Source organism: Phyllopteryx taeniolatus, chromosome 14 (genome assembly GCF_024500385.1).
Source record: "Phyllopteryx taeniolatus isolate TA_2022b chromosome 14, UOR_Ptae_1.2, whole genome shotgun sequence".
Classification (NCBI taxonomy): Eukaryota; Metazoa; Chordata; class Actinopteri; order Syngnathiformes; family Syngnathidae; genus Phyllopteryx; species Phyllopteryx taeniolatus.
In genome coordinates this window covers 605,493-633,198 of record NC_084515.1, presented here as the reverse complement: position 1 = coordinate 633,198, position 27,706 = coordinate 605,493, and the positions used below count along the sequence as shown (strand labels likewise).

At 41.6% G+C, this 27,706-nt stretch overlaps 1 protein-coding gene across 13 annotated transcripts in view; it reads right to left on the bottom strand.

Annotated features, from left to right (window-relative positions):
- Nucleotides 1-27,706, bottom strand: part of LOC133489491 (partitioning defective 3 homolog) — a 268,623-nt gene that overhangs the window by 46,902 nt on the left and 194,015 nt on the right. For 9 of the 13 annotated variants that reach the window (XM_061798629.1, XM_061798633.1, XM_061798626.1 and 6 more), the window contains 7 exons: nucleotides 27,301-27,538; nucleotides 26,381-26,535; nucleotides 25,521-25,565; nucleotides 17,716-17,946; nucleotides 11,801-12,059; nucleotides 11,579-11,695; nucleotides 6,784-7,089 (listed from right to left, as the gene is read on the bottom strand). In XM_061798629.1, the coding sequence (XP_061654613.1) occupies nucleotides 6,784-7,089; nucleotides 11,579-11,695; nucleotides 11,801-12,059; nucleotides 17,716-17,946; nucleotides 25,521-25,565; nucleotides 26,381-26,535; nucleotides 27,301-27,538 (1,351 nt within the window). The remainder of the gene's footprint in view (nucleotides 1-6,783; nucleotides 7,090-11,578; nucleotides 11,696-11,800; nucleotides 12,060-17,715; nucleotides 17,947-25,520; nucleotides 25,566-26,380; nucleotides 26,536-27,300; nucleotides 27,539-27,706) is intronic. The other 4 variants (XM_061798628.1, XM_061798638.1, XM_061798627.1 and 1 more) reach the window with 2 other exon arrangements.

Below are 27,706 nucleotides of genomic sequence, written 5' to 3'. Positions count from 1 at the left end.
ATGAAAAAATATATGAATTTGAGAAGGGGAGCAACTCTTTCTCACGGTAATGTACAGCTTCAAAGCAAATCTTAGCCAGCACGAAGTGTAGAACAGGATTCGTTTCATCACACAAGGGCCTCAAAAGAAATTACAGTAAACCCCCGCTATATCGCGGTTCACGCTTTGGGGTCCCACTATTTCGCGTTTTAAAAAAAATAAAAAATTATTGTGCAATACCTTTTTTCACCCCCCTTTTTAACCAGTTAAGGCAATTGATAGTACAGGTAGTCTCTCTCTCTGGGACGCAACCACCTTATTTTTTTGTAATGTATGCATTAAGTTTGATATTTTCGCCATTTTTTTTATCAATTGCTCTTGCTCTCTCTCTCTCTCTCTCTCTCTCAATATATATTGTGTTTAAATATGTATATTGTTATAAAAGTGTGTTTGAAGACCCTAAAAACAATTTCAAGTAAAAATAAATACAAAATAAATCATATTTCTAAAGATATTTCTATATCGCAAATTTTCACTTATCACGGCGGGGCGTCTAGAAGGTAACCCTCACGGTAGAAGGGGGTTTACTGTGTACAATTTCACTCAATTGGTCCGCAAATATTTATTTACTCAGTATGCAGCTACCTTTGTGGCTGACCACCTCCTTCTGCACTGAAACATTACACTAATCCATTTATTACAAAACAGGCTTACTCAAATGCATCTAACCTAACGATTTTCATTAATTATTCTCTAAAAACATCCAGACTTTCAATCTTGAAGCAACATAATGCCGCATGGCTCCTGCAGTGTGAGGGGGACGGATTTTTACAACACTTGTCAGACAGTGTTCAAGAGAATTAATAGATTTGTTCTCAAGCTAATTTTAACATTTTAAATTGGTTAAAAAAAAAGTGTCCTTGTTTACACTAAGAAATCATGTAAATATGCAAACATCCCAGAAAATGTCTTATCAGGCTGCGAAAAAGGCGGGCAAGGTAAAGCAAGGCAAGACTGCCTGTTTGTTTGCAGGCATCGTCGTCTTTTTATTTTATTCCCCCGGCAGAGATGAAGCGTAATGGAGGCCGTTCAATAAAGAGCTGGGAATCAAATCACTGCAAATCCCCAGGAGCTTTTCCCTCGGGGTTCTGAGTGGAGAATGAAAAAAATAAAAAAACGGTGGTCAATTCTCATGATCACTCAAGCACGAGTGAGAAGCGCTTTTGTTGTTTTGTTGCAAATAAAGCTATAAAACAATAACTTAGCTGCTGTAAGTTCAGCACTTGAACAAAAAAAGAGGATTGCATTCCTCTTTTACTCTGCGGGATTAGGACGCCGTGCCAGATGTCGATCATCCTCTCAACATTCTTCTCGGGAAAACATTCGTACTGAGCTTTGCATAATGTTTTGCTTGGCGGGATGAAGATGAGAGAGAAAGAAAAGTTGAATAGCCAGGGAAGGTTTCCCAAACATGTTCTACACCAGCATCGGCTAAAGGGTGGGACCAAATACCGGCACGGAAAAGGAGCCTAGCTTGCATTTTAAGGAGATTTCCGTTATTTTCAGAGAGTGAGAAAATATTAGCATCTGGCATTAGTGTGTCTGAGTGACATGGACAATTTAGAGGATTTGGGCCAACAAAGACTGTTGGTTATTCTCATTTTTATTGGTTTTATTTTACCATTTGAATAACAACTTCTTACTGTACTACGGCTGATATTTAGTATTGTCAATAAAATAATTATAATTGTGTTTACCCATTTTATTTTTCTCTGACTTTCCCAAATAGTCAATGCAGATGACAGTTTGTCATTTTCAAGTCATCAACCATTAAGAGTATAATTCAAATGCCGTTGAACAAACCCCCTACGATGCTAGATTTTTTCCCCCTCAATTAAAAACAATGCAATGTTCCAAATTAATATGAACAAGAGTTTCAAAATATTTTAAAGAACTGAAAATATATATTTTTTTTTATTTGATTTCTTAATTTCTTTATTTAATTTCATTAGGAGGTCATATTTACTTAAATTAAAAGCAATTTCAATCAAAAACATCTTGACAGGTCAAGTTAAATTTTAACATAGGACCCCTAATTTAATAGCTCCTCCACAATTCTTAAATCCATTGAACTTGTGAGTTTTTGGAGATTTTCTGCTTGAATTTCTTTGCAGGATGTCAGAATAGCCTCCAAGAGCTGCTGTTTGGATGTTAACTGCCTCCCACCCTCATATCTTTGCTTGAGGATGCTCCAAAGGTTCTCAACAGGGTTGAGGTCAGGGAAGGATGGGGGCTACACCATGAGTTTCTTTCCTTTAATGCCCAAAGCAGCCAATTATGCAGAGGCATTCCTTGCAGCATGAGTTTGTTCACTGATGAGCGCTGTGTAACCCTGGATGGTCCAGATGGATGGAGTAAGTGATGGCCACCATGTCCCAACAAGTCCACGATGTCAGCAAGCTGGTGGCGGAGTCGTGTTTGGGGCGAGCGAGAGAGCTGGTCGGCCCCTTTAGTGTTCAAATGACTTCTTAAAAAGTATGTGGAATTTCTGACTGACTACTTTCTTCCATGGTACAAAAAGAAGAACCATGCTTTTCGTAACAAAATCATCTTCATACATGACAATGCACACACTTATGCTGCAAGGAATACCTCTGCATCATTGGCTGCTATTAGCATAAAATGAGAAAAATCAGTTATGTTATGCTGACTGTCATTTGCATCAAAAACTTAAGAATATCTGGGAAAATATTTGCATCATAATTTGGACAGCAGTGTAGATGCCACATTATTTGACCCATTTTTTTCAAATTTTGTTCTGTTTGTGTGTTGAGTTTTATCACTTGACAACTATTCTATACGTTGTCTAATCAACTATTTGCGGAATGCCGCATCGCTGTGTGACTGGTGGGGCTAATGGCGTATTTGCTCGTATCAACACAATCTGGGCCTGTCCCCCCTCGCCCCAAACCAGCAAACTTCCCAACATTTTTCTTCGGCCCTCGACAAACAAACACTCTCGACTCGTTCCTGGAAAAGGTGAAGACTTTGACGTCAGCGTGACGGCGTCAACTCAAAAGCGTCAAACAATTAAAACCTTCCTGATCTTTGGAAAAAAAAACAATCCCACAGTCATTCCCATGAAACATAACACTGTGTAAGTTGTACTTGTCACGGTTATGCCATTGGACCCCCAACATAACAAACACAACCCTCGCCCCGTACCGTACTCACTTCCTGTCCTCCAAGGGGGCGCACAGGATATCCACTTTGTTTCTCTATCTTGGGAGGGGAGGTATTTATTTTAGGATTGTAGTGGTGGGAATGGACACAGTTCACAGTACTGTATCCTTGTGGAGTGGGGAACGACACTTATTGTGTCATCACCATGGCAACAACAAAAGAGGAACACCTTAGCCTCTTTCATGCTGCCCATCAACCAGATTTTATCAGTCTGGCTGTTCTATGTGAAAGCTACACGCATGTAATAGTGTGACAAATAACACCCTGAAGCAATCTGAGGCCACATTATTCAAAGCAGTGTTGCATACTATTTGAAGCCACATGTAATATTTTGGGATTTTTTTTTTAGGCCATGCTGCATATTATTTTAATGCATTTTAACATTCGATCCTATGTTGCACTTTATGATGTCACATTTGAAGCCATGGTGCAAATTATTTGATGCTTTGTACACAGGTATGTGCCACAAAATTAGAATAGAGGGAAAGCCCATTTATTTCAATAATTTTTCAAAAAGTGAAACTTGTATATTAGTTCACCACACAGAAAGTGAAATATTTCAAGCCTTTCTTTTAATTTTGATTATGGCAGAAAGACAAAAAAATAAACAAATCCAGTATTTCACAATATTTGAATATTATGACAAAGTTCAACATTTTAGGCTCCCTGTGTCCCAATCTTGTCAGCTAATTCACGCAAAACACCTGCAGAGGTTTTCCTCAGCCATTAAATGATCTCAGTCTGGCTAAGTAGGCTTCAGAATCATGGGGAAGACTGCTGACTTGAAGGTTGTGCAGAAAACCATCATTGAGGAGAAAAGGTCTCAAAAAGAAATTGCAAAAGAAGCTGGATGCTCACAGAGCACTGTATCAAAGTACATTCACAGAGTGTTAAGAGGAAGGGGACAATGTGCACAAGTGACAGGGATGACCGCAGCCTTGAGAGGATTGTCAAGCAACGGCGATTCAGAAATCTGGGGGAGCTGGACTGAGGCTGGTGTCAGTGCATCAAGAACCACCACATACAGACATCTGCATGACATGGGCTACAGCTGTACAATTCCATGTGTCAAGCCACTTCTGAACCAAAAAACGAAAAAGTACTTGTCTGTTGCTCAGTGGTCCCAAGTCCTCTTTTCAAATGAAAGTAAATTTTGCATTTGATTTGGAAATCAACGTCCTAGAGTCTGGAGGAAAACTGGAGAAGCACAAAAGTCAAGCTTCTTAAAGTCCAGTGTAAATGAATCCACAGTCAGTAACGGTTTGGGGAGTCATGTCATTTGCTGGTGTGGGTCCATTGTCTTTTATCAAGTCCACAGTCAACGCAGTTATCTACCAGGACATTTTCGAGCACTTCATGCTTCCGACAAGCTTTTTGGAGACAACGATTTTATTTTCCAGCAGGATTTGGCACCTGCCCACAAAGCCAAAACTACCAATACCTGGTTTAATAGCCATGGAATAACAGTACTTGATTGGCCAGCAAACTCACCTGATTTGAACCCCATTAAAGATTTATGGCATATTGTCAAGAGGAAGATGAAGGAACAGAAACCCCGAAATGCAGACTATCTCAAGGCAATTTGTGCTAAAATAACACCTGAACTGTACCAAAGGTTGAGCACCACCATGCCACGCCGCCTTGATGGTGTAATTAATCCAAAAGGAAGCCCAACAAAGTACTGAGGGCATATTACTTTAATACACTTTTAAGAAGGCCAACATTTCTGTGTTTAAGATCCTTTTTTTGTTGGTCACATAAAATATAAAAATTTTGGGAAATACTGGATTAGTTTATTTTTTGTCTTTCTACCATAATCATCAAAATTGAAAAATAAAGGCTTGAAATATTTCACTTTGTGTGTGGTGAACCAATATACAAGTTTGACTTTTTGAAACAAATTATTGAAATAAATGGACTTTCCCTCGATATTGAAATTTTTTGGCACACACCTGTTTGAAGTGATGCACATTATTTGATACCACCTTATTTATTTATATTTCATTTTTTACATTTGAAGCGAGTTAAAACTAACTATCCAAATGTCTTATGCCTGCTGCAGAAGCAGAGGAATAAATGTTACGTCTCTCATGCATCAATGTTGCTTACATTCTGTATGAAACAGCAGCCGAGTCAGAGTACAGAACTATGAAGTGAAAATATGACAGCCAGTCAGTAAGCGAGAGAGCGAATAAAGTAAAAAAAGGTCAGACGTTGAAAAGGTTTCATTCCGTGGAGACGGCTGCATTGTGTGCTGACATTTAGCAGCCATCTTGTTATTACTTTCTAGAGCAGGTGTGATGGCCAAAGCTGTTGTTTGTGCCTCGGGCCCACGAGAATGAGCCCACTAAGACCTTTTACACAAATACCAAGATGAATTGGAGGAAAGGTTGCTGACTGGCTATTCCGTCACACACAAAAAAAATGGCCGTGAGTGGACGTAACTGACTCAAAATGGTGGTCACCGGACCTTACGGTTAATAAATATAACAGACACAAAAAGGTAGACGTAGCTGTACAGTATAACGGGAAAGTATTCAGTGCTTCACTTTTTGCACATTTCCTTATCAACTCAAGTTTATTTATATAGACTTTAATCCCAAAGGTCTCAAATGGTTTATGTATTAGGTTATGTTACAGCCTTGTTCCAAAACTGATCAAATTCATTTTAACACCCCATAATGACAATAACATGTTTTCAAATATTTAAAAAATGTATTAAAAATAAAATAAATAAATAAATAAAAATCACATGTACTGTGTTGGGACTGAGCCCTGCCACGTATAGCCAAAATCAACGAGCAATTGATGGCTATGTACATGCAAATGCAGCAAAGACTTCCACTTCTTCCACTAACAACCCAGGCTGAACTTGCCTCCTCCCCCACATGCAAAGCTAGTCTCTCAGTCGAGATATCTCACTTGAACATACTTCCTTGACACGATGTATTACTATCCTACTGGACAGGGATTTGGCGCCATCTTGTGGCAATTCAGAAAGAGGGGGGGGGGGGGGAGCAAATAGGTAAGTTTTTCCTCAAATAGTTGGTGATAGCAACAAATGAAAACAAATGTGAATCTGTGAATTTGAGAATAATACATTGTATTGATGTGATTTTTGTTAACATTTTTTAACAGTGGAACATTTTTCCAAATTGTTTTTTCACATTGTCATCATGAGGTGTTTTATGTAGAATTTTTCGGGGGGGGTAATAATTTCATTCCATTTTGGAAAATGTGGTAAAAAGCAAGTGCTGTGAATATTCCCATTCAATTCAGTTAAATTTTATTTGTCACATGATCAATTATACAGGTATAACCAGTGGTAAAATGTTTAGGTACCTTTTCCAGCGGAGAAACCATTATAACATTACCCACATGAAACAATATCCACATACGTCACCAAAATAAGTCGTACCTAATACTTTCCGGATGCACTGTAACCGACAAATGGCGGTTTTTAGACATAAAACATGCAAAATGGCAGCAGTCATATTTAAAAGACACAAATTGGCGGGTCAGTATACGTAATAGACACCAAATGGTGTCACATAGACGTACCTGTCTGCAGAAGGGGGTCTCTCTGGTAGCGCCTTGCTGACTTGTGTGTAGAGGGAGTCAGAGTGCTGGTGTGCGTGGTGGTGATGTAAGCGGGGGTATTGGTCGTGGTCATTGCGGGGGCTGTGTGGGCCGTGGTGGTGGTCACCGTGGGGGCTGTTGTGCCCGCTGTTGTTGAGCAGGCTGATGCCGACGTACGGGTGCTCCTCCTCCGAGGACCTCTCCGGTGAGCGGCTCACGTCCAGGATCTCGGCGTAGTCTCGTTCTCGTGCCTGACGCTCACGAAGTTCGCGCGTCTTGGCCTGGATCCTGGGACCCCAGAAATATTTATTAGTCACCGATGGAGGACTATTGCACTACAACCAAACACACTTACACCCAAACAAACATACATACATGCACCTTTGCGGCCGCACAAGAGCTTTCCACTTTTGACTCAATGTGGACATTTTCACTGAAGGGTGTAATTATTTTTGTTTCCAGCGGTTTCCACATCCTCCTCGCATGTCCAAATTTGGTCCATCCATTTCATATTTTTTCACAAATATGTAAATACTATTGGTCAGTCTTCACGTGGGTTTGTTATTTTTACAAATTATTGCCCAATCTAGTGTTGATAAAATGAAAATGAAATGAAAAGATATAAAATATTGACAAAAATGTGAGGCGTGAACTCACTTTTACAATCCACACACATACATAGTCCTCTCCAAAAGTATGATACTGTTCCAATACTTTTGCTCACTTGAAAAGTGGGTGGCTTCAAACAAAAGGTGCTCTGTCCTGAGTTGTTTAACACATCTAGATGTAAATACCATAAAAGCTGGAATTCTGAACTTTTGTCTCATATTAATTTTTTGTCATCAGTGTACAAGAAAAAACAAAGGAATTGACCTTGCCCTTCCAATACTTTTGAAGGGGACTGTACTGGATGTAGTACATACACATACAGCCACACACACAGTTACAGTGGGGCAAAAAAGTATTTAGTCACCCACCAATTGTGCAAGTTCTCTCACTTAAAAAGATGAAGCCTGTGATTTTCATCATACGTATACCTCACCGATGAGACACAAAATGAGAATACAAATTAAAAAATCCAGAAAAATCACATGACTTTTCAAGAATTTATTAGCAAATTATGGTGGAAAATAAGTATTTGGTCAATGACAAAAGTTCATCTCACTACTTTGTTATATACCCTTTGTTGGCAATGACAGAGGACAAATGTTTTCTGGAAAGGCTTCTTTATACTTGCGCGAACGGCGACCCCACTGACGTCACTGCGGCTATCCGGCGCGTAGTTTGCCTTTATACTTGAGCGCAACCCACGCGCGCAGTTTTGAAAATGTACTGCAGTTCACCTCCAAGTCGAGGGTGTCGCTACTGCTGGTATTGGGTAGGACACCACAGGGTGGAGTTTCCTCTGGATTTTTTGGCTATTTTCGGTGGTCGTTTTTATTTTCCTTTCAGTAACAAGGCACAAAGCAACAAGAATGGCGACCGTGGAACAGTGTCTGCTAGAACAAATGGACCTAGATGACCAGATGATGCGTTTAATTATGCTGAAAAATCGATCGAGAAGGCGGCGGCGTAGACAGTATGTAGAACCAATGGGCACGCTGAGTACGTCATCACAGCATGTGACTAAAACGGACAAATCATGAGAGATGATCTCGGCGGCGTTCGACGCACATCAACTATTTTTGTCGTGTGCATGGCAAGCTACGTAGAGGTGCTGCGCGGGGCAATTCGTCAGTCACGTGATGCAATGCGGGCATTGTCGGCCGCGGGAGTATAAAGAGGCCTCAAGTCTTCACAAGGTTTTCACACACTGTTGCTGATATTTTGGTCCATTCCTCCATGCAGATCTCAAGAGCAGTGATGTTTTGGGGCTGTCGGTGGGCAACACAGACTTTCAACTCCCTCCAAAGATTTTTTTATGGGGTTGAGAACTGGAGACTGGCTAGGCCACTCCAGGACCTTGAAATGCTTATTACGAAGCCACTCCTTCGTTGCCCGGGCAGTGTGTTTGGGATCATTGTCACACTGAAAGACCCAGCCACGTTTCATCTTCAATGCCCTTGCTGATTGAAGGAGGTTTTCACTCAAAATCTCACGATACATGGCCCCTTTCATTCTTTCCTCTACACGGATCAGTCGTCCTGGTCTCTTTGCAGAAAAACAGCCCCAAAGCATGATGTTTCCATCCCCATGCTTCACAGTAGGTATGGTGCTCTTTGAATGCAACTCAGCGTTTTTACCAAAATTTCTATTTTGGTTTCTAAAAAAAGTTCTATTTTGGTTTCATCTGACCATACGACATTCTCCCAATCCTCTCGAGCAAACTTCAGACGGGCCTGGACATGTACTGGCTTAAGCAGGGAGATACGTCTGGCACTGCAGGATTTGAGTCCCGGCGGCGTAGTGTGTTACTGATGGTAGCCTTTGTTACTTTGGTCCCAGCTCTCTGCAGGTCATTCAATAAGTCCCCCGTGTGGTTCTGGGATTTTTGCTCACCGTTCTTATGATCATTTGGACCCCACGGGTGAGATCTTGCATGGAGCCCCAGATCGAGGGAGATTATCACTGGTCTTGTATGTCTTCCATTTTCTAATAATTGCTCCCACAGTTGATTTCTTCACACCAAGCTGCTTACCTATAGCAGATTCAGTCTTCCCAGCCTGGTGCAGGTCGACAATTTTGTTCCGGTGTCCTTTGACAGCTCTTTGGTCTTGGCCATTGTTGAGTTTGGAGTGTGACTGTTTGAGGTTGTGGACAGGTGTCTTTTATACTGATAACGAGTTCAAACAGGTGCCATTAATACAAGTAACGAGTGGAGGACAGAGGACCCTCTTAAAGAAGAAGTTACAGGTCTGTGAGAGCCAGAAATCTTGCTTGTTTGTAGGTGACCAAAGTGTCTCTCATAGGTGAGGTATACCGATGATGAAAATTACAGGCCTCTCTCATCTTTTTAAGTGGGAGAACTTGTACAATTGGTGGCCGACTAAATACTTTTTGCCCCACTGTATATGACTAGTAATGAAATGATTTAAATTTTTTTTTCCACAGCGATAGTATAAGCAATGCATGATAGCTTCATAACATGATAGCATGACAGCACGTATCCTCCTCAGCATCTGCTGTACGCCTGTATGTTATTATGCCCACTTCCCCTCCTACCGCCAGCAACGGGTGGGCTAGTACCCGTGCTAGCACACTAGCCCCCGTAATTAGCGAGCAGGCCAATTCTTCTGCTTTTACAAGCAACAATTATGGTAAAATGCTCACAGAGAGTGGACAGCCGGGCAGTCTCAAATGGGGAACTATTTATTCTAAATGTTCAACATACAACAACTACATGATCACAGTAGCAGTAATAATAATAATAGTAGTAGTACTAGTCGTAGTAGTAGCGGCAGCAGTAGCAGTATTAATAGTAGCTAACATTACAATCCCCCCTCACGCTTGCATTGCGAAAATCATGTGACCAATCCCAGAAATCAGGATAGGGAGCTCCCCGTATGCTGCGACAACTAGCAGAACTACGTGTTGATTACATGACGGTTTGAAAAATATTGAAGCAAGTTTGGGTTCATACCATCCATCATGTAATCAACCCATAGATCTGCTAGTTATCGCAGCAAACACGGGGAGCCCACTATCCAGATTTCCGGGTTCGGTGAGGTTCTCAATGCAAGCGTGCGGGCACGTGTGATGTTAATTTTAGTCGACAGCAGAGGGGAATATTGCCCAACATAGCTGCCCCTGCAATCGGTGAAAATGGATGAATTTATCTGTTTAGTTCTTATTCCACAAATGAAATATCAGTATACTGTGTTTAGACTAATGGGGGTCACATACAACATATTCTTGCCCCCCAATTTTTTGCATTTCCTGCCCCTTTAATATTCAACATAGAACTAAGCTTTGCTCTGATTGGATCGCTCATCTCAATTTAAATATGAAAAACAGCTTCGCTCTGATTGGCCGTTGGCAATATCTTGGCGGCCAAGCATTCAGATGTGGGGTCTTACCATTGTGAAGCAGATTTCACCAAGCGGTGGATTGTTCGCACATTAATAGGGAACGTGAGCAGAAATGACAGTTGGCGACTCACAAACCCACAGAGGGGATGTGGGTGAAAATTAAATTGGATATTTTGAGAGGACTACCCTGCGCTCCCATTCAATCACTTCGACATCAGTGTTTATCGCTCACACACATTTTGGCAACAATGACTGCAATCTACGCTATTTAATCTACACTCCACAGTTGTATTATAAATATAGTAAAGTATTCTTTTAAAACACAACACATATGCTTTATATACTGTATTTGAATGGCTTGGCAGCGGCCGCCCGCATTTCCGGCAGTGCGCGTTTCTGAAGTTATTCACCATAAAATGGGCCCGAACACAGCACAATTCTGGTTCCAAAATGCTCATGAATTTCTTCCAAAATAAACTGAAGACAGAAGAAAATTTGGGATTTTGACAACACAGGACCTTTGAGAAATGTGGAAAGAGGAGGTAGACATGTAGCATAGCGCTTAACTTGGGAATTTTATAGTTTAAAATGTAGAATTTTGGGAATGTGGGAATTCTTGTAATGTGGACATTTGTCAAATCCTGAATTTTGTGACTCTTTCGAAATTTGAATAGTTTAAATCGGTTGAGAAATGTGGAAAGAGGACAAAAAAGCGGACAGAATAAAATAAAATATATTTTGGATATTGCTCTTCAGTATTTACACAATAATTGCAATTTTATGTATTATTATTATTATATCGAAGTCACCTTTCCTGCTCCATCCTCATTTTCAGCGTCTCCTCGTCCGAAACGTGAGTCTCCTCCGGCCGCCATTTGCTGGAACCTTTGCGTTCCATCCTGTCATCTTTGCGGTGCTTCCCAAACCTGAAAACATCAAAAGGCAAAAATAAATAAATAAATGAAAAAAGAACGAGTGATGAATAAATGAACCAGTCAAACCTATTGGGCATCAAAACGCATCCATTGTACCTGAACATGTCTCCGAGTCCTTTGAGCATTCCTTTCTTCACTTTTCCCTTCTCCTTGTCTTTTTCTTTGTCTTTCTGCGCATCCCCCTTCTTCTTGTCTTTGCCGCCTTTGTCCTTCTTGTCGTCTTTGGCTCTCGAGCTGCCGTTGATCAACGTCGTCGATGTCGTCTTTTCTCCGCCCGGCGACAGTGGCGTCAACTCGGCCACCGTGGACACGGAATCTCTACCTGAGCGAGAACTCTCCTCGGTGTCCTCCTCCACTGCAAGATAACAAAGTTAATGTTTTTACCCAGGAACAATTGTGTGTGAACTATGCTCTAAATTGAGTTCTTGGGTGAAAAACAAGTCCTTTCTAGTGCTGTCGTACTTTTGAGAGGTCCAGGAACCTTTTAGGTTGGGGTCTACAGTGCTAAACATATCTGATGGTATACAGGCTACCTGACTGGTTAGGTTGGGGTCTACAGTGCTCTACATATCTGATGGTATACATGTGGTTGTGTTGCGTTACAAAAAGGCGCGGTCGTGTTGTGTTACAAAAAGGCGCACTAAATAAGTCGTTAACTTAGCTACCAGCTGTTATTGACCTGTTTTGTTGTGAAAGGGAGATTTTTAAATTTGATCTTTACCTAATGTGATTAAGCGACAATTGTTCATTTTCACATTGATAAATGTTTTCCTTCATATTTTGACTGAATGATTTTTTTTTTAATATAAAATATTGTTTTGTAACTACTTGTGTGCCTTTTTCCTCATTTAATTGGCTCTAGTCTAGTCCGTTAAAACTTAACTGTGGTTTATCATACCCGAGTTCAATTTCTTTAGCCACACCCAAGCCTAATACTGTCACACCTGTTATCAATCAAGAAATAACTTAAATAGGACCTGCCTGAGAAGTGAAGGAGAGCAAAAGATCCTCAAAAGCTAGACAGCATGCCAAGATCTAAAGAAATTCAGGAACAAATGAGAACAAAAGTAATTGAGATCTACCAGTGTGGAAAAGGTTATAAAGCCATTTCTAAAGCTTTGGGACTCCAGAAAACCACAGAGAGAGCCATTATCCACAAATGGCGAAAACATAGAACAGCGGTGAACCGCCCCGGTACTGGCCGGCCGACCAAAATTACCCCAAGAGCGCAGCGACAACCCAAGAGGTCACAAAAGACTCCAAAAAAACCAAATAACTGCAGCTCCCACTTTCCACAGTTAAGGTCAGTCAGTGTTCATGACTCCAGCACAAAAAAGAGACTGGGAAAAAAATGGACTGCATGGCAGACTTCCAAGACAAAAACCACTGCTGAGGAAAAAGAACATTCAGGCTTGTCTCAATTTTGCCAGAAGACAACTTGATGATCCCCAAGACATTTGGGAAAATACTTTGTGGTCTGATGAGACAAAAGCTGAACTTTTTGGAAGGTGTGTGTCCTATTACACCTGGCGTAAATGTAGCACAGCATTTCAGAAAAAAAGCATCATACCAACAGTCAAACATGGCAGTGGTAGTGTGATGGTCTGGGGCTGTTTTGCTACTTCAGGACCTGGAAGACTTGCTGTGATAAATGGAACCATGAATGTTGCCGTCTACCGAAAACTCCTGAAGGAGAATGTCCGGCCATCTGTTCGTGACCTCAACCCTCGAACGTGGGTTCTGCAGCAGGACAATGATCCAAAACACACCAGCAAGTCCACCTCTGAATGGATGAAGAAAAACAAAATGATGACTTTGGAGTGGCCTCGTCAAAGTCCTGACGTAAATCCGATCGAGATGCTGTGGCATGACCTTAAAAAGACTGTTCATGCTCGAAACCCCTCCATTCTGGCTTAATACAATTCTGCAAAGATGAGTGGGCCACAATTCCTTCACAGTGCTGTAAGAGACTCATTGCACGTTATCTGGAGTAAGATGGCGCCTACCAGTGTGGTCGCCTCGGTAACGCGCTCTCTAGTATTGTCTTTGTTTTTGTGTTTTTTGTGTTTTTCGTCCGTCTTTGGAGACCTTACACGACTCACTTACACATGGGGAGACCTGCTAACCATCAAGGAGTCTACTCCGGACTTTCTGTCACCAACTTTCGAATATCCGCTCAGTTTTTTCCCCGAGTTACTCACCGGAGCGGCGTCCGCGGTTTTCGGCGCATGGAGACGGAAGCGTCGCCACAGAGGGAAGCGAGCAGGCATTCAGGTGAAACTCCGCAAGAGAGGACACAGATTGGCGTTCCCATCGATCCACCTCGCGAATGTACGCTCCCTACCCAACAAAATGGACGAGCTTCATCTTCCTGTTAAAGACCAGTAAAGACTTTGGACGTTCCGCGGCCATGTACTTCACGGAGACCTGGCTTTGCAACGCTGTACCCGATGGCGCTGTTATGCTTCCCGGTTTCCATATTCATCGAGCGGACCGCGACATGGAATCATCGGGGAAAACAAAGGGCGGCGGGATATGCCTCTATATCAACGAAAAATGGTGTACGGACGTCACGGTGCTCAGCACACACTGCAGCCCGCATTTGGAGTCGCTATTCGTAAACTGTAAACCATTCTACTCCCCACGTGAGTTTGCATCATTCATTCTCGCTGGCGTCTATATTCCGCCTCAAGCTAACACGAACGCCGCATTGCTAACGCTCGCCGATCAAGTCAACGAAATTGAAAAAAAACACCCCGACTCACCCCTCATTATTCTCGGGGACTTTAACAAAGCTAAACTCAACCACGAACTCCCTAAATACAAGCAGCACATCGACTGTCCTACCAGGGAAAATAATACTTTAGACCACTGCTACACCACGGTAAAAAACGCATACCGTGCTATACCTCGTGCAGCCTTGGGCTCGTCTGATCACTGCTTAATTCACTTAATACCGACGTACAGGCAAGAACTTAAATGTGCGAAGCCTACAGTGAAAACAGTCAAAAAGTGGACAAATGAAGCCAAGATGGAACTTCAAAGCTGCTTAGACTGCACAGACTGGAGTGTCTTTGAAAATTCAGCTGGCAGCCTGGATGAATATACGGACACTGTCACATCCTATATCAGTTTCTGTGAAGAGGTCTGTGTTCCAACAAAATCATTTCGCACATTCAACAACAATAAGCCGTGGTTCACTGCTAAACTTAAGCAGCTTCGCCAAGCTAAGGAGGACGCATATCAGAGCGGGGACAGGGCCCTGTATAATCGAGCTAGAAACCAGCTGACCAAAGAAATTAACATTGCAAAGAGGATCTATACAGCAAAGTTGGAAAAACAGTTTAGGGCAAACGACTCTAAATCAGTCTGGCATGCATTCCAGTCGCTGACTAATTACAAGCGACGATCCCCCCAAGCTGAGAACAATAGCACACTAGCCAACGACTTGAATACCTTCTACTGCAGATTTGAAAAGGACAGTTTCACACCACACACCCACCCGGCCGCACCCGCGACCATAATCACACCTCTGACTTCTGCGTTAACCATTCATGAACAGGATGTGAGACGCATCTTCAAACAACAAAAGATTAACAAAGCGGCAGGCCCGGACCACGTGTCCCCATCCTGCCTCAAAGTCTGCGCGGACCAGCTCGCGCCAGTCTTCACTCAGATCTTCAACAGATCACTGGAAATGTGCGAAGTTCCATCCTGCTTCAAACGCTCCACCATCATCCCAGTCCCCAAGAAACCTGCAATCTCGGGTCTGAATGACTACAGGCCTGTCGCTTTGACATCTGTGGTCATGAAGTCCTTTGAGCGTCTTGTGCTGGACCACCTCAAGAGTGTCACAGGTCCCCTGCTGGACCCCCTGCAGTTTGCCTACCAAGCGAACAGATCTGCGGATGATGCAGTCAACATGGGACTGCACTTCATCCTAGAACACCTCGACAGTGCAGGGACCTACGCGAGGATCCTGTTCGTGGACTTCAGCTCAGCGTTCAACACCATCATCCCTGAACTCCTTTCATCCAAGCTTCTCCAGCTCAGCGTCTCACCTGCCATCTGCCAGTGGATTTACAGCTTTCTGACGGGCAGGACACAGCAGGTCAGGCTGGGGGAGGCCACCTCATCCACACGCAGCATCAGCACTGGGGCGCCCCAAGGTTGTGTCCTCTCTCCGCTGCTCTTCTCTCTCTACACGAACGACTGCACCTCAGCGAACCCGACTGTCAAACTCCTGAAGTTTGCAGATGACACCACTGTCATCGGCCTCATCAAGGACGGTGACGAGTCTGCATATCGACAGGAAGCGGAGCGGCTGGAGCTGTGGTGCGGCCGACACAACCTGGAGCTGAACACGCTCAAGACTGTAGAGATGATCGTGGACTTCAGGAGGCATCCTTCGCCACAGCTGCCCCTCACGCTGTCCAGCTGCCTTGTGTCAACCGTCGAGACCTTCAAGTTCCTGGGAATTACAATCTCCCAGGACCTGAAGTGGGCGACCAACATCAACTCCGTCCTCAAAAAGGCCCAGCAGAGGATGTACTTCCTGCGGCTTCTGAGAAAGCATGGCCTGCCACCGGAGCTTCTTCCCTCTTGCAATCAACTTCTTGAACAGCTAACTTACAATTCCATTACAACAAGCTGGCAATTTTTTGACTTGAGTTCGTTGTCACATTTCTGTATTATGTATTACTCGTGCACTCACTGTAGTTGTCTCGCCGTGCTGCACTATTTGCATATAGTGGCCACTCATGCCAGAGTAGCATCTGCTCCATTTGCACACTGATTGAGGAGTATCTGTAACATTTGCACAACCATTGTCCCAGATTATCACAGTACTCGTCACTTTAAACCGCATACACTCCTTGAAGTCTCAGTGCCCTTTGCACAATGGTCATTGCACCGGACTATTGCGATATTAGCCATTCGAACTGAGGACTCTGCATCTTTTTGCACAATTGTTGTTTGTTGTTGTTTTTTGTCAATGTCTTTATGTCTCCAAAGTGTTCTGTAAATTGACTGTCTGTTGTACTAGAGCGGCTCCAACTACCGGAGACAAATTCCTTGTGTGTTTTGGACATACTTGGCAAATAAAGATGATTCTGATTCTGATTCTGATCACAAACGCTTGATTGCAGTTGTTGCTGCTAAGGGTGGCCCAACCAGTTATTAGGTTTAGGGGGTAATCACTTTTTCCACACAGGCCCATGTAGGTTTTCGATTTTTTTCCCCTCCCTTAATAATAATAAGCTCCATTTAAAAACTGAATTTTGTGTTTACCTGTGTTGTCTTTGACTAATATTTAAATTAGTTTGATGATGAGAAACATTTAAGTGTGACAAACGTGCAAAAATATAAATCAGGAAGGGGACAAACACTTTTTCACACCACTGTACTGTAAAATTCAACCCAGCAAAGTGGCTAGTGGGATTGGCGGTGTTACCAAACGCTGCTGAAATTCACCTGCATTTGGCAGGTGTTAATGTCAAGCCCTGTTGGAAAGTGATCAAAGTAAATTGTAGCAGGAACTAACTTTTAGCAGGAGGTAACCAGGTTTGGAAGTAACCTAGAAGTTACTTGTACCAGGAAGTTACTTGAACCAAGTTGTAAATTAGGTAAAAACATAACCTACGAAGTCACCTCGTTGTAACTTAAGGTTATAAAGTAACTAAGAAGTGTTCAATAAAAGTTGGGAAACACTTGCACGTTGATCCTAATGAGGCTCAGAGGTAAAGGTGTTCTTTTAAACTCGCCTCCTCCACACTGACCCGTGGTTAGTCACCGACTCAGCAACTCAACAAGCACAACACAAACGGTTAGCGGCTAGTTGTTCGCCAAGATGCTATCACCCCCATGCATCACAATGCAAAGTTTCAGGCACAAGTTACGTGGTAAGCGAGGTCCTCGCTGGGCAACGCCATCTTGCCCGCTCCCCTCTGTGGAGGGCATCGAACGTGTGATTGACAGCATAGAGACAGATGATTTCATGGCGGACGTCTTACGTGTCTCCATGCCCTCGTCGTAGTCTTCCGCGGCAGCCGGCCGATCATAAGACTTGTCAATGGCGGCACGGAAGCTCTCGTTGCAGCCACGGCCCCGGATGATGCGAGGACGAGGACGGTGAAAAGGAAGGTCCCCGTTTAGCGTCGCCTCGGCCACGGCCGTCTGTAGACTCTCCAGAGAGCTGGACTTCTTCAGGCCCAATGACGGACCCACGTCCCTCGTGGACGAACCTGATTGGAACAAACACAGGAAGATGCATTTAATAAAATGCTTCCTCTCAGTGCATTAGAATTGTTGCTTTATTTATTTATATTTTAGGAGAAGTCTCTTAAAAGAATACGGTAGCCAATTTTAATGAAAAATGTTATTTATTTTGTGAGTATTGTTATTATTAGTTACTTTGTTGTAGTTTGTTTCATGCTTGAGCTTATGTACAGCACAGTGTTACAGATGCAGTTGTTAAAGTGCTCTATAAAAAAAAGTGTTTTTCATTTACTTTTTTCTCTGATACAATTTTTCCATTTCTCTTTTGTGCGTAATAAGTAAACAATAGCTGTGAGTAAAACATTGAACTAAAACTACAGTCTAAACTTCTTTACAAATGTATTAGATTATTTTTCCCCCAGACAAGCCGATTGTGTGCTTGTCTAAAATGAAGCCAGTGTTTGTTCTAAATCCTGACAGGTGACTTGAATGCATTCCAGCGCGGTGATTGAAAGAGTCAAGAGCTGTTAAGCAATTACATTTAATGGATTTAATTGCTTGTCTGTCTTATTTTGAAGGTGTTTAAAAAAAAAAAAACAATTTTTAATCGCTTTTCAATCCACCTTACACGCTTGTCGACAACACAGAAATTGTACTTTAGTTACCGCCATGAAATGGTTCATTGGAGACAATTAATACGTTTAGTCATTATCGGCATAGTATGATTATTGCAGACTAACCTTTCGAGTAATTTGTGAAGTAGTTAAGGACTTGAGCGGTCAATACTCACTGGACGCCTTGGTTGTGTGTTAGTAGGTCAAGCAGGTTGTTAAAACCAGGCCACAACAGAAAATAATCCTTTAATGATCCCTTATTGATTATGAAGAACATCCGCTAAGCGCTGGTTTTAAACAACTGTCAGATCAAACCTGGATGGGGGTGAAGCTACCAGCACTTTTTTAATGGCGTCTGCAAAATGTACGAAAAATCATTGGTATTCAGTTCATTGAGGTCAACTGAGCACATCTATTCATGACAATACTAACTCAGCACAGCTTTTGTCTTTTGGCCCTCAAGACCCACTGTACGCTCCATTCCCTTGTGTCCCACTACTACTACTTTTACTAATACATCTACAAGCATAACGTCTACTACTAATACCAATACTTTTTCAAAAACAAATACCACCACTATTTTTACCGATACTACTACTATTACAACTGCTACTACTGGTACTATTCCTATTTTTTACTAATACCACTACAATAACTAACTACGAGCATAACCTCTACAACTACCTTTAGGCCTACTACTTCTTCAACAATTACTACTACAAGTACTATTACTTTTACAACTTCTACTACTGTTACTATTTCTACTAATGCATTTACTACTTATACAAGCTCTACCACTGTGTTTACAAGCATAACTTCTACTACTTCCACTATTTTTTCAAGGGTAACGACTACTACAACTACTAATACCACTATTTATACTAATACATCTATTACTTGTACGTCTACTGCTATGATAATGATATTTCCACTACTACTTTTACTTATCCATCCATTTTCTGAGCCGCTTCTCCTCACTAGGGTCGCGGGCTTGCTGGAGCCTATCCCAGCTATCATCGGGGAGGAGGCAGGGTACACCCTGAACTGTTTGCCAGCCAATCGCAGGGCACATACAAACAAACAACCATTCGCACTCACATTCACACCTACGGGCAGTATAGAGTTGTCAATTCACCTACCATGCATCTTTTTGGGATGTGGGAGGAAACCGGAGTGCCCAAGGAAACCCACGCAGGTACTGGGAGAACATGTAAACTCCACACAGGCGGGGCCGGGGATTGAACCCCGGTCCTCAGAACTGTGAGGCAGACGGTCTAACCAGTCGTCACTGTGCCGCCTACTTTTACTCATACTACAATAAATATTTTACAAATTCTACCACTATTTATACTTTCTGCTACTACTGCAGTAGTACTACTAGTACTACTACATAGTTACTACTTCTACTTCCAGTACTTCTACAACTGAAAATATTACTACTGCTACTTTTACAAGTACTACTAACACTATTGATATAATTTGTACTAATACATAAATACTATTATTACTTGTACAAGTTCTACCACTACTTCTATGAGCATAAGCCTCTACTGTTTCTACTACTTCTGTGCTTCTACATCCGCTCCTACTTTCACTACTTATTCAACAACAAGAAATACTACCACTACGTCGACTACTTTTTACAAAGGCAAACCAGCCCTGATTTCTAGTCTGTTTCTGTCTAACATTGAGCTTCATCTTTGAGGTACTTTATACTTTGATACGCATGACGGACAAGAAGCCAGCTGAAGGTCTTCCATGCGAGGCGACACGTCTTGTTTGGTCTCCGTCAAACAGAGCGTGCATTATTTACGAGCATGTGATTATTTTAAATTCACCCCAGAGGAGATCTAAAATTTCATAAAACAAGTTTGGGTTTTACGCGGTAGGGGAAACTCTCAGCTGGTTTCGATAAATACACACAAGACCTTTTATTGGCTACACTGTAGCTGTAAGGGATTTGAAAGGGGAAATTTGATGGAAAATTGACTTTGTTTTTAATGTTTCTATACAAATAGTTGTGTCTGGAGTGCCTGCCCAGCGATCAAGTGTGAAATTAAACAACCGAGCCAATCTTTAACTGCCCTTGTACCAGGTTTTTCCAGCAATGACTTTGGCAGCTAGGCTGTACAAAATTCCAGAGCCAAAGAACCACTTTGACGCGACAACTGAAGCACTTTCATTGCAGTGCAGTGATAGCACAGATTAGCATTAGCTTTCATAATAGCGTTATTATAACATTTGACAAAATTGATGACATGGGGGTAGGGGGCGTCTTCGGCCATGTCATGAGACACACTGCTACCGTAACTGACAAGTGTCATTCGGTGGCTTGGTTATGAAATGCTGCATTCACCAATGCAATGAAATCTGCTATAGATCTGTTAACTGCCAAACATCATCAGCCCACTGGTAGTCAAGCTAACGAAAGCCGGGCTCGCCATTGGCCCAGCAGTATACGGTACATGAGACAGATCTGCCGCTTAAAAGAAGCCAATTTCACCACGGCAAGAAATATGCTGTGAAAATGTCTCTAATTGTTAATCCTCAGGGTATTTTGTAAGAAGCTGATCGTGTGATTTTCAACTGATCGGCATCGGCTGAAAATGATGAGATATTTTACATTTTTTTTAATTTCTAAAATCAAGAATAAAATATTGTATTTGTTTTTACTTGATTTGATCCACTGCTGACTTATAGCCATCAAAAATGTATCATGTTGGGGATACCTTTATTCAAATAAAACAGTCCCCCCAAAGCAAGGTTAGTATAGTAAACAAAAATGAACGAAATAAAAACTAAAATTGAAAAACATTTTTGTAAACTGAAAGAAAAACAAAAGTTTTATAAAAAAAACTAACTTAACATTTTACTTTCGCAAATTGAACTAAAACTATAATTATAGTGAAAATAGCAATTTTCATCATCATCAATTTTATACATGGAACTTTAGGCTTTGATTTTAAATGCATTTATTTCAGATAAATACAGAATGTATACGGAAGGAAGGTCGAACAGTCCATTGGGAATTGTAGTTTGCTTACTGTACGTCGCATAGAAGCGACGTCATCGGGCAGCGGCGTCATATTGACGGCTCGCTAGACCAAGCGTACATTTTGCCGCGAATGTTAAAGCTGGTTTTGTTGCTACGCATTGCTAATGGAAACGGCTACTGATTAGTTAGCGCCTTCACAGAACCTGCACGTCGTTTATTCATCTTTTGGGGGAAACTCAGAGAAACGGACAACAGCCTAGAGTCTCATAATGCCGCTGTCACCTGCCACGAAAGGCAGAGGTGAAAACAGGCAAAGAGTTTGTCTCGCTGACACAGCAAGTGATTGAAGTGCTGCAACAACAGGACATCTTTACAGCACTACTTCAGCAACAGCGGGAAAACTTGAAAAGCTTTGTCACAATAATAATTCTTTCAGCTTGCAGACGCTGTGGGCATGTTGCTGAATGCACTGAAATCCCACCTAACTGGGATTTTCAGCTGTCAAATACAAGCAACATCTCCGTGCACACTCATTGTACTGACAATTTCCCTCCTTTGCATGCGTTGAAATTTAGCAAGCCGTTAATTGCGCTGCTTTGGCCGCTGAAGGGTGCACCATAAGAGGCCACAGCCATGCGAGGTTCACCGGTCCCCTTGGATGAATTTTTCCCTCCTCCTCCTCTCCCCGTGATGTGAGGCCAGCAACTGTCTTGCTGACGACCCGAACACCGTTAGGTCGGACGTCTGGAAGTTATGCTAATTGCTGTCGGGCTGGCAAGTGGTGCGCAAAGTAACCGATATAGTAAGTTGTCCATTACATTGAAGCACTTTTTTTTAGGCCAAAATTGTTTTATAGGTTTTTTCGTGGCCTAAAACGTCCAGTACAGTGCAAAGCTATTGCAAATAAATATAATAAAAAACTTCACAAAAGTTTCACATTTCATCCAAACTTACCACGCTGGTGTGGCTTGGTCATAATGATATTGACGTACAGTACTCATCATAGGTGAGTCGCTTTTATGAGCTGTGAGGAATTAGTGTGCTTCCTAATTCCAAATCCGTTGACAAAGGCGAACGGCCTGACAATTTTTTTTTTACTGTACCAAAAATAGCATGTTTCAACATTCAACATGGCCCCCACGTAGGTAGGGGAGGCACATCTTTTGTAATTGGATCTAGTCATATTGTATATCTGTGACCCAGAAATACGTCAGTCCCATTCTCTGCCTGCATTGCGCCACAGCGCCAGTAAAAAAACACCGGCCAATTCTGGAACTAACAGACTTTTGTCAACGGCAGTTTAAATGACAAATGTAAACAATTATTTTTTTCCTCTCTTTTATCCGCAATACGTTATATTGGGGTCCGTTTTATCGAGGTTCCACTGTACATGTATATCCTGTATTTATACAAATATGATATGGTAATATATATCAATACAAACAAAGCATACACATGGGATATTGCCATCTTTGGTCACTCTTGATGATATCATGTGTAAAACAAAAGAGATAGACATTTAAGTAGACGTTTAAAGCTCCTATGGGTGCTTCGTCAAGATCTCCTGCGGTAGAGTTCCGTTATTCACCTGTGCCGGAAGGAAGTAATTTGACCTGTTTTGGCGAATGCAGAAGTTGGATGCACATATACCATATTGAAACAACTTGAATGCGCTCTTTTCTTTTTCTTAACACATTGCCAAGGTATCGGTTCGGGACTCTGTATCGGCAGATATTCAAAATCAAGTGACACAGACTCTGCTTTGTGTGCAAAATAATGCTGCAAAGATTTTGTCAGATGATGTATATTTTACATCTTACATCGTTTTACATTTCACTTGCGGATATTATCATGACTCCCGTTGTGGAGTGCTAATTTGAGCAACGATAATTAGCGAACGATTCCACTACTGTTAGGTCACCGAAGAGAGTCTGGACTAGACAATGACGGATGACTCGCTGTCAAAACGCCGCCTGAAACGAGGATAGAGCACATGCACACCGTAATTAGCCATGCCAAGCTCATCTGCTGAGGGAGAGGAAGGGGCAGGTGGAGGGGGGAGGGCGGGAGGGAAAGAGAGAGAGAGAGAGAGAGAGAGAGAGAAGATAAAAATCTGTTGTCTTTAACAGTGACCTCAAAAGAGAGCTATTGTGTCTGCTCAACAAGCACGGGGGGGAATCAATAAGGTTCTTTCTCTGCTACAATGTTAACTGATGAATGTTCAGACTCTATCAGTTGATCATTGTGGAGAGACGTGGATCACAATTTATTGCACAATGCATAACATGCTGCAATCCCTCACTGAACTTACAAAGACGAAAAAAAACATCTGCCTGGTAGGGGAGTGGATAGTTGTACTTTGATAATGTCAAATGTCTTTAGTCAAGTGCAAGAGATGTTGCTTGCTGCTATTTCTAATTGAACTCAGGGAGAAATTTTTTTTTACAAAACCTTGGACTGGTCGCTGCGTAAATACTGTGGAACCTTGGTTTATGAACAATTTTTAAGAGAAAAATTGCCTCTGGTTACATACTGTTTTCGGTTTACGAACACTCTTAGCATGGCCGAGGAAGGCTCAGAACATTTGTTTACCCTCAGCGCATGAACATAATTCATTCTATTTTTCAGGTGTCCGTTTTTTGCCTAAAAGGGCTGCTACATCATCCTATGCAACACAAAAGTTGCACTGCATCGTGTGAGGTGGTGGCCATTTAGGCCTAGTAGGAACCACAGTGAACGTAAATATTACTGTACCCGAAAAGGCTAGGACAATGCGCAATGATTTGCTAGCAAACCCCCCGTTCTCATCATCAGAAACTGTGTTTTCACCTATTGCTACATGGGACAGTATTTATGTTTAACAACACAAAATAAGGAAACTATAATATTCTGTGGCTGGAACAGATTAATTGCATTTTCATTTATTTCAATAGGAAACATTACGTTGGCTTGCGAACGTTTCAGTTTGAGAACAGGGTCACAAATTAAATTTGTAATCAGAGGTTCCACTGTAGTTGCGCTTTGATGTAATTTTAATGTAACTAAGATTGTTTAGTCAAGACAATGCATGAGATGCTCCTTGTTGCTGTTTCACAATTAACTCAGGAATAAGAAAGAAAAACAACAACAACAGTGGACTGGTCGACATTGATAGTCTTTGTTGTCATTATGGAAATGGGATTATTTTGTTTTATGATTTCATTATTTTTCGGCTTGCTGTTATGCCTAACTGAACTCATTAAGACAAAAAAATACCACTTGACAGTTTGACGTGTAGATTGTCTTAATTTGATCATGTCCTCATGAAATTAACCCTCTAGTCAAGACAGGAAGACACACAAAAAAAAAATCAATAAACACAACAACACTTTGGCCTGGTTGACATTGCTAATCTTATTTTGACGTCACCATGGAAATATAATTACTAGTCAAGACAGTGCATGATATGCTGCTTGTTGCTTTAACTCGCTTAACTCAGGAAGATGTAAAAACAAAACACCGGACTGGTCAATGTTAACAGTTGTTCTTTGATGTAACTTTCTTGGAAATAACCTTCTTTATTCAAGAAAGTGTATGACATGCTGTGTGCTGCTGTTTCTCACTGAATTCAGAAAGATGTAAAAACAAAACAGATTGGTCGATGCATGGATCATCGTAATTAGGATCTTACGGTCTCACAAATGAAATGTCACGTAATACTCAAGACAGTGCATGATAGGCTGCTTGCTTACGTTTGCATTGAACTTGTTGATTTTGACTTAAGGAAAACACTGCGAACCATTAGCTCCTCTCATTATCCTTTGTCAACTGCTCAGTTCAAGGGGAAAGCAATCAAACACAGATAAACATGCTCAGAGGAAGCAATGCACTGTGGATCTTTTAGAATAACAGCTGATATTTGGAGTGTCAAAATTCTTGTTTTCTTTCAGGAGTTCTGAAGGTCTTAGAGGCTACTCTGGCATGTAGCGATCATGCTATCCGCTAGCCTTACCTGTGCTGATGTCAGGATGACGGCTGAGGTTAATCTCGTCAGCTACTGTTAAAGGAAGTGGAAGACGGGGAGGGAGAGGGGGCGGGCGGGGGCAAAAGATTTGGGGCTTCAGTTAGTGCTCTTGACATTCCTCATGCAACATCCCGCAACAGCAAACATCACAAATGTCAGCAAACATGACGGACGGGACACCATGCCAGAGAAGCGAGTGAGTAGAAAGAAGGAGGAATGGAGACATGAGGATGGGAGGATGGATGGAGTTGTTATTGTTTTTATTGATGATGATGATGCTGATGAGTGGGGGAGGACGAGGCAAGACGAGCAGTTTGGGAGGAGGTGTTTCAAGGAAAAAAAACATTGAGCAAACAAGTTTTTGGACCAAAGAGGAAGTTTGAAGAAGATGAGGTGTGAGGTGTTAAAAATGATTGGAAAAAAAGTCAGCTTGACTTTGATGTTTCACCATTTGGAATGAGCCCTGGACACCTTGCAGCACTCTTCAGACAACGCTAACACTTTTCGGTAGGGCTGGGCAATATGGCCTTGAAATTAGCACAACAAATCACAAGAATCTTTACTTTTTTCCCCTTGACTTAAAGAAAATGCAAAAGGCAATTGGCATTACTCACATTAAAAGTCAATTACCGTTCAAAGGTTTGGGAGTCACTTACAAACTTGCTTGCTTGAAAGCCGCTAAATATAGCGACCAAATGGCTAAGTTGTCAACACTGACTGCTTTTCTAACCTAGCTCCTTTGTATCCGCAGCCATGTTGTTAATGTAAGCTAAAAATAAATTTATCGCCCAGCCCTGCTTCTACAAGTAGGCTAAGCATTAGAGTGTTCAAGTGCGACGAGTAGCTACCTAGATCCATGCTCTTGGATTTGCGCGTCTTGATGATCTCCAGCTGGGAGGCATCTCCAAACTGTTTGGTGCGCTTCTCTGACATGCTCTGGCGGCCGAAACCTTCCCGCTGGAAGGCGGCGTCGGTGGCCTGGCTCTCGTCCAGAGTCAGCGAGCTAAGCAGCAAACAAAATAAATGTTGATCACCAGTGCTGCGCAAACCTTTGAGCAAGGGTCACATTTGGCCACCTCATTGGTAGAGGAGGTAAAAAATAATGATAAAATGTGAATGTGAAATATGTAAAATTGTTCATTTTATAAATAAAAAAAACTTTAATAAATGTTATTCTTTAAATTCAATTATAATTCACCAATTTAAAAAAATTGCAAATTACGCAAATTGTTAATCTAAGTACAAATATTAATGCTAATTAACTTATTTTTACTTAATTTAAATTCTTAGTTAATGCTCATTTTAAAATTATGCCGATATTTATAATTAAACTAATTTAAAGCCATATTTAAAAACTATATTATAGTTATTACACATATTTTTTGTTTTTATGTAAAATAGTTAATTGAAATACAATAATCAATTTCAAACATTTAAGTCTTATTTAGATTAAATTAATTTTTCCAATATTTTGTATCTCATGTGAAATTAGTCATTTTAAGAATATAATAATAATTAAAGCTATTTTTATCATATAATAATAAAATAATACTTAATGAACCAATTAGTTAAAGATGAATTTTTTTTATTATTTTCTAATATTTCTGTTTTATGCAATTTACAACAAATCAATTAACCTCAATAATAAATAAATAAACAAATGAGAATAAATACATTTTAATTAAGCAATTTTAGGAGGAAAAAACTAATGAATGCAATAACTATTCCAGGACTCATGATAATGTGAATGCTTTGGAGCGGGCCGTACATCTTTCTTTCCCACCTGTCCTTGGGAGCAGGGATCTCTCGTGCCCAGGACGGCGTCACATCAGTGCTGAAGACGTTGCCGCCGCCGCCGCCGCCACCTCCACTTCCACCGACGTCGTCGTGGGAGCTGGACGACGATTGGTCAGACAGGTGAGGAGGGAGGAGCGGCGGCCCGTCGTCCTCGATGATGACCATGTCGTCCTGCGGCATGTTGACAGTCGGCGAAAGCTGGTAGTTGCCTGGAGAGGACGACAAGTTTAGCGTTAACAGGCTCACTTTGATACAGTATAAATGGACAGACATTGCTGATGATATGCTGTTTGCTGCTATGCTTCGATGAACTCAGACGACAAAAAAAAAAAAAAAAAAGACATTGGACAGGTAAACTGGTGGATGCTTAATCTCCA